Source organism: Panthera onca, chromosome C2, assembly GCF_046562875.1.
Source record: "Panthera onca isolate mPanOnc1 chromosome C2, mPanOnc1 haplotype 2, whole genome shotgun sequence".
NCBI classification, from domain to species: domain Eukaryota; kingdom Metazoa; phylum Chordata; class Mammalia; order Carnivora; family Felidae; genus Panthera; species Panthera onca.
In genome coordinates, this window is record NC_138347.1 from 62,851,251 (window position 1) to 62,859,499 (window position 8,249).

Genomic DNA, 8,249 nt, shown 5'->3' on the forward strand with positions numbered 1-8,249 from the left:
AGTGATTTTGATATGTTAACGTTGGATACGTGATAGCACTGTTTTAGTTCCTTCACATATAAAAATGAGGATAAGGATGCCTATGTTACAGGATTATTTTATGAATTGAATAAAAAGTTATATTAAGCACTCAGCATAAAGGGTGGCCTATAACAGTGCTAAACACCTGTTAGATTCCTGTTCATGCAGAAAAGTCACAGGCCCAAGGCATCATCTGAATACAAAAGGAACACATTAGAATAGATGAGCCAATGTCAGGAATGTTTTCCTTCCCAGGTGGAGAACTAGTGTGCAGTTGTGTATGAACTTTTCCTTAATTGTCAACTCCGTATCCAAGAACTTATACATACGCTGTTCCCTAGATAGCCCTACAAAAGAGAAAGAGTGAGGAAAAAAGGTGAAAACATGTGCCCCTCCCTCTTCTACTACACTGTCATTTTGGTTTAAATATCATCATTTGCATATTTTTTATCTGAACTGAGAAAGGCAACCTTCTCACACCTAATCACCAGGAAGCAGCAGGCAGCAGCATTGGAAGCTTTTATCAATACGCCAAATTTTATTTTAGTTTATAATTTAAAAAGTGAGAGTGAGGTGACAGAGATAGTATCCTTTCAAAGGTTTTTCTCTTTTTTTAAAACAAAAAGTTCTCTTTCTCTCTTTTGTGAGATGGAGTAGGAAGAGTAAAAACATGGTAATGAAGTGAAAAAATAAAATGAGAAATAATCAAGACCCAGAAAGGAAAAAGTAGCAATATCATGGACCCCACCTCCTCCTTTATATATACAATCAGAATGGCTAAGGAACATAAGGCTAGAGGAAACAAAAAAGATTAGCTGGGGTGGGACATAGATTAGAAGAGAGAACAATATCAACAATCCTCCTTCTTTAGTTAAAAATCATCATTTTTTGAGAAAAAAATGTTAAGCTTGAGTGCCTATAGAATTAAACTAGAAGTTAAAAAATATATAGATCTGACTTCAATCTATCTTTTGGGAACAAAAATTCCAATGTGACAACTCCTCATTCTCCTCTTCTTCCTATTACTACTACAAATAACAACAAAAATATATTTTCTTTAATATATAGCACACAATGTTTACTTAAAAGTCAATTCCAAACAAATAAATAAATTATCAAACAAATAATTAAGTAAAGTGCAATTTCAGGCAGGTGCCTGAAAATTTGATGGGATTAGATGGGAGTGTGATAACATCTGTGAGCTCTCTTACCCTATGAATAACCAGTAGTTTTTCTACTGTGCTTTTTGCACATCTAACCACAATGTCCATTTCCTCTACAATCTCTCCACGTATGTTTAGAATGACAACATAGAATTTCTTATTTCCTTTTGTCCTACCTCTTCACTCCTTGAGGAGCTGGGGTCTTTGCTAAGAGTAGAAATCCAGACATTTTATTTTCATAATAACTTATGAAAGTAATGCTATATGAGTTGACCAATATCATCAAGAGACAGATGTCTTTGGTCATAGATGCACTACTCTGAGGGTTAGATCTTACAGAAATATCTACTAAAGATGTGCAATAAACCCTTGATACCCCCTTCCAAGACAATCTTATGACCACAAAAACCATTGGGTGTGCCTTGTTGGATGGAGCCAATACCCTTTGGTAGAACTGGGAATAAAATCAAATGACCAAGGAAAACATGAAACAGTATAAAAACAAAGGTAAATCAAAGAAGACACTATAGATGTCATTTGTCTTAATGGGAAAAATTAAAAGAATAGGAAAGGAAGACTTTTCAACATCCTTAGGTCTCTCTATCAAATCTAATGCCACCCTGCATTCCTATCTGGCTCTATGCCTTAGATTGAACCACTCATACTTCCTGGTTTCCATGACATCACCCTTTGTGGATGCTCTTTGTCAATCTCCTGTGCATGCTCTGTTTCCTGTACTTACTATATAAATATTGGTACTTCTCAAAGTGTGGTTCTGATTCTTCCGGTTTTCTCACTCTTAGAAACTTCACAGGACAGTTCTTTCTAGTCCCATGGCATCAATTGCCAAATATATACAGATGACTAACACACACACATACACACATGCACATACCAGATGTCTCCTGAGTTCTACACATGAATATCCAACTATGTAATTATGTGCTTATACACAGGCACTTCTGAAAATCAGCATGTCAAAGCTAAAATTCTCGCCCTTAACAAATTTGCTTCTAACTATCATATCTCCATAGTTGCTCAAGTCTGATATTAAGCTGTCATTCTTGACTCCTTTCATTCTGTCTGCTCCTCAAACCAATCAATAACTGAATCTTAGGAATCTAGCTCATAAATCTCTCAAATCTTTCTATTTCTCTCCATTGTCACTGTCACCACTGTCATTCAAGGCAACATTATATTTCTCTCAGAGCACTAAAATATTCTCCTAATTGGTCTCTTTATCACTGATGTTACTCTCCTCAAATACATTTTCTACTTGCAGTCAGAGCAACATTTCAAAAACACACAATTTTACATGGCATCCTTCTTATTACTCTTTAATAGCTTTTCACTTTATTTCAAATGTAGTCAATATCCTCCCACCTTCCACAACACACACACACACTACTCACTTCTGTAGCACCATTTCTAGTTTCTCTTTCACTAACCACACACTCCAGTAGTAATAAATGTACCCCATATCCTCAAAAACACTATATATCCTCTCTCTTTTTACTTGAAACACTCTTCCCCTCTCAGCATCTGAATACTTATGTACTAGTGAATATGATTAAGTTTATCCGAAGAAGACATACAAATGGCCAACAGGTACATGAAAGGTGCTCAACATTACTAATTATTAGTGGAATGCAAATCAAAACCACAATGAGATATCACCTCATATCTGCTAGATTGATCATCATCAAAAAGACAAGATATAACTAATGTTTGTGAGCATGTGGAGAAGAAGGGACCCTTGTGAACTGTTGGCGGGAATATAAATTGGTGCAGCCACTATGGAGAACAGTATGGAAGTTCCTCAAAAACATTAAAAATGGAATTGCCATATGATCCAGCAATCCTACTTCTGGATATTTATCTAAATGACATGAAAACAGGACCTTGTAGAAACACCTAAATTCCCATGTTCACTGAGCATTTATCACAACAGCCAAGTCATGGGAGCAACCTAAGTGTTCATCACTGGATGAATGGATAAAAAAGATATGAGATAGGTAGATGATAGATAGGAAGGTAGATAGATAGATAGATAGGGAGACAGATATTCAGACATGAGAAAGAAAAACATCCTGCCATTTGCAACAACATGGATGGAACTTGAAGGCATAAATGCAGTAAGTCAGATAGACAGATAAATATTATATGATACCAACTACATGTGGAATCTAAAAAATGCTGAGCTCATAGAAACAGAGACTAGAATGGTGGTTACGAGGTGCTAGGGGCTGGGGGAAGGAGAGATACTGGTCAAAGAATACAAACTTCCAATTAGAAGATGACTAAGTTACAGGGGTGCCTGGGTGGCTCAGTTGGTTAAGTGTCTGACTCTTGGTTTTGACTCAGGTCATGGTCTCATAGTATCAGGGGTTCGAGCCCCACATCAGGCTCTGTGCTGACAGTACAGAGCCTGCTTGGGATTCTCTCTCTCCCTCTCTCTGTCTTCCCCTTTCCTTCTCACACTCTTTCTCTTTCTCTTTCTTTCTCTCTCTCTCTCTCTCTCTCTCTCTCTCTCAAAAATAAATAAATAAATAAAACTTAAAACTCAGAAGATGAGTAAGTTCTGGGGATCTAATGTACAACATTGTATTCATAATTGCTAATACTGTATTAAATACTTGAAAGTTACTAAGAGAATAAATCCTAATATCTTTGCACCTATAAATGAAAGACAGTGTTACCTTAGAGAATAGTTGGGATTAGAACACATATGTAAAAGTGTTCTGTAAAATTGATACTTGAAGAAGTCTGGGTGAAGATGGCAAGATAGGGACAATTATCTGCTCCCCATGGAGCCCACTGAAAGCTAGAAGACAAACAAAAAGTGGAGAAAAATATCCCACCTCCTGTGTAACTAGCAGATAACAATTTTGGCTCAAAACTTGTAAAGAATATTTCATTAATGCATAGATCAAAAGCAATGTCTCAGTGGGATCCCTTGCATGGGAGCCACAGTAGCACCCCAAGGGCTCTTTCCTTGGGGACGAGGAGAATAGAAAGAGAACAGACAGCACAGAGGAGGTTGGTGTATGCCATCTCTTTAGGGGCAGGTAGGATGGGCTTCAGGGTGGAATGTGGGCAGAGAAGAGATGGATAAGAGATAGGTAAAAATAGGTGGGTAAAAGCTAAACCACCACAGAAAGGCATACATTGTCAAGTTGATGGGGAGCATGTGCAACTCTTGCTGATCAGGAAGGCAGAACCTAAAAGAATGAAGACATGTGACATTGGTAGAGAATTTGTGAATTAAAAGAGAAAAATATTCTGAGACAACTTACTCATGTTAGAGATTTTGCTTTCCTAAATTATTCTGGTCACTATTTTAAACAGATGGTTACTTTTTAAAATAATAATGATGAAAACCTTATGTATCCTACCCAAAGGATATAAAGAAAGCTGTGCTTGAAAGAACATTTATATAATTAAATTCTTATATCTCTTGAAAAGAAACAGCAAAAATACATGGATTAACTATTCAATGAAAGAAATTAGAGCAATACAATACCAATTAACAGAAACAAAAGGAATATGTTAATAAAGATAAAAGCCAAATAAAAATTAGCAAATTAAAAACTATAAAACCAGTAATAAATTAATGTACTTTTTTTTGGGGGGGGGGGAAGAAGACTAATACAGTACTATTTAACCTAGCCAATAAGAGGAAAAAAAACCACAAAAACCCATAAATAAGAATGGGAAACTATTCACAAATACATAAAACACTGAAAAATGCAGAAGAAGCATAGTAAGAGATTTTTTTTCTTCAATCTATACTGATATTTGCAAAACTTGGGTGAAAAGCAAAACTAAGCCAGAATAAAGTTGTAATATATATCGTGCCATCAAAAAGAAGATTAAATAGCAACCCATAGACTAGGAGAAGATATTTGTAAATACATTTATAACAAAGGACTCAGAGATCATGATCATTATATAAAGGTAACTCAAAAAATCAATTAAAAACATAATCCAATAGAGAAGATTTAACCAAATGATTCAACAAAACTTGACAGAAAAGGCAATCCAAATGGCCAATAAACACATCAAAGGTGGTCAATTTCATTAGTCTTCAGAAAAATGGGAATTAAAAACCCCAACACACAGCAATACGCACAAAACAGAGTAACTGAAATTAAACAGAAATTACCAAGGATCGGTAGGGAAATCGGAGCAATCAGAAGCCCCATGAGCTGTTGGCAGAAATATAAATTTGTATATCCATTCGGAAAACTTTTTTGCAGTATCTACTATACCTGAGTACAGTCATTCTACCACTCAATAAGACTACTTCTTGCTATATATTTTATTGATACACACTCATAATTTAAAGAAAAATACTAGAATGTGAAGGACAGAAATATTCATAAAGCCTCTAACTGAAAACTACCCAAAATGTTTTTTTTTTTTTTTTTTTTTTTTTTTATTTATTTTTGGGACAGAGAGAGACATAGCATGAACGGGGGAGGGGCAGAGAGAGGGAGACACAGAATCGGAAACAGGCTCCAGGCTCCGAGCCATCAGCCCAGAGCCTGACGCGGGGCTCGAACTCACGGAGCGCGAGATCGTGACCTGGCTGAAGTCGGACGCTTAACCGACTGCGCCACCCAGGCGCCCCTACCCAAAATGTTTATAAACAAAAGAATGAAAACCGCACTGTGGTATTTTCACAATTCACAAAATAGAATACTACACAGTAATAAGAATAAATATACAATGTAGTAATATGAATCTCACAATTATAATGCCAAGAGAAAGAACTCAGACAAAAGATATTTAGCGTATAATTCCATTTACATGAAGAACAAAAGCAGGCAGAGCCAATGTATGATAATAGAAGTTAGAAAAGAGGTTACCCCTAGGGGTGGGATAGCAACTAGAATGGGTACCAAAGGGCTGCTGGATGCTGGTAAATTTCTGTTCATGATTTCTATGTTGGTTGCAAAGTTATGCTTAGTGAAAATTCATTGAGTGGTTCCTTAAATTAAAAAGCAAAAACAAAAAAAAAAAGCCTCTGGAGAACCTAGCACGATGTTCAGTATAGAAAAAGGCTAGAAAAGAAGGCCCACTCATCTTTTGGGATGAGCACTGGGTGTTGTATGGAAACTAATTTGACAATAAATTTCATATAATAAAAAAAAATAAAAATAAAAATAAAAAAGGCCCACTCTTTTTTTCTTGAACTACCCCCCCTTACCCCCACTATCACAACAAAACAAAACAAAACAAAACAAAACAAAACAAAACCTTCCAGTCTTTGCCACTTATGAAAAATCCTCCTGGTACTATATAATGGTAAAATTCACATGACATATAATTCACCATCTTATCCATTTTTTAAGTTTAGTGGCATTTAGTATATTAACAATGAGGGGCAATGAATGCTTTCCTCTATCTGGTTCCAAAATGTTTTCATCACCTCAAAAGAAATCCTATAACCATTAACCAGTCATTTCTCACATCCCCCTCCTGACGTCTGCTGTAACCATTAGTCTCCTGTTTCTATGGATTTGCCTTATTGCGGGTTTTGAATATAAATGGAAACATGCAGTACATGACCCCTTCTGTCTGACTTCTTTCATTTCATGTAATGTTTTCAAGCTTTGTCTATGTTGTAGTATGTAGTATGTAGTACTTTTTCCTTTTATGGCTGAATAATATTCCATTGTATGGAGATACCACATTTCATTTATCCACTTATTACTCGGTAGACATTTGTGTTGTTTCTACAGTTTGGCTCTTGTGAGTACTGCTGCTATAAAATACTATGTACAAGTCTTTGTTTACACATCTATATTAGTCTGCTAAGACTGCCATAAAAAAATACCATAGGGGGCACCTGGGTGGCTCAGTCGGTTAAGCGTCCGACTTCAGCTCAGGTCATGATCTCATGGTTCATGAGTTCAAGCCCCGTGTCGGGCTCTGTGCTGACAGCTCGGAGCCTGGAGCCTGTTTCCGATTCTGTGCCTCCTTCTCTCTCTCTGACCCTCCCCCGTTCATGCTCTGTCTCTCTCTGTCTCAAAAATAAATAAACGTTTAAAAAAAAATTTAAAAAATACCATAGATTGGGTGGCATGAACAGGATTTTTTTTTTTTTTCCTCACAGTTCTGGAAGCTGGAAGACCAGAATCAAGTTTCTAGCAGGATTGGTTTTCCTTAGATTTTTCTCCTTGAGTTGCAGATAGCTGCCTTCTCACTGTGTCCTCATATGGACTTTCCTCTGTGCATATACAATCTTGGAATCTCTTTATTCTCATAAGAACACCTGTCATATTGGAATAGAGTCATACCATTATGACCTCAGCTAACCTGAATTACCTCTTTGAAGTCCTTATCTCCAAATATAGCTCCAATGTAGTTACATCAGGAGTTAGGGCTTTCATATATGAATTTGCGGGAGTAGAGGGAGGGGGGTAATACAGTCCTTAACAACATCTTCAGGTTGAGGTATACCCAAGAGCAGAATTGTTGGGGAACATGCTAATTTTATATTTAACTTTTTGAGGAACCACTAAAATGTTTTCCAGAGTGGCTGCACCATCTTACATTTCCACCAGCAATGTATGAGGTTTTAATTTTTCCATATCCTCTAGAACACTTCTTATTTTCCATTTTAAAGTGACTACAGTCATCCCAGCAGTATGAAGCAGTATCTCATTGTGGTTTTGATTTGCATTTCCCTCATGCATTTTTCTAACAATGTTGACAATCTTTTTACTTGTTTATTAGCCATTTATATATCTTTGAAGAATAGTCTATTCAAGTCCTTTGCCCATTTTTTTAAATTGGGTAGTTTGCATTTTAGTTGTTGAGTTTTAAGAGTTGGATTTTTGTTAATGTTGCACTTTATATGTGCATATATCCTATAAGCTCATATATAATAAACACACACACATAAAATTTGTTTCTCTCAAAATGAACACCAATATCATGTTTAGATGTAAAACATTTCAATGTATTCCTATTAAAGTTAGTACCAAGAATATTTAGTATCACAAATATTTAACACTGTTCAGTAATTAAGAGATCATTATAAATAGACAAGATAAA

The 8,249-nt window shown here is 36.0% G+C and overlaps 1 protein-coding gene across 1 annotated transcript in view; it reads right to left on the reverse strand.

Annotated features, from left to right (window-relative positions):
- The window catches only part of LSAMP (limbic system associated membrane protein), an 889,273-nt gene extending 881,881 nt beyond the window's left edge, over window positions 1–7,392 (reverse strand). The window contains exon 1 of the mRNA XM_078453038.2: window positions 7,259–7,392. Within this exon, the coding sequence (XP_078309164.1) occupies window positions 7,259–7,275 (17 nt within the window). The 5' untranslated portion in view covers window positions 7,276–7,392. The remainder of the gene's footprint in view (window positions 1–7,258) is intronic.
- Window positions 7,393–8,249: the final 857 nt, after the last annotated feature.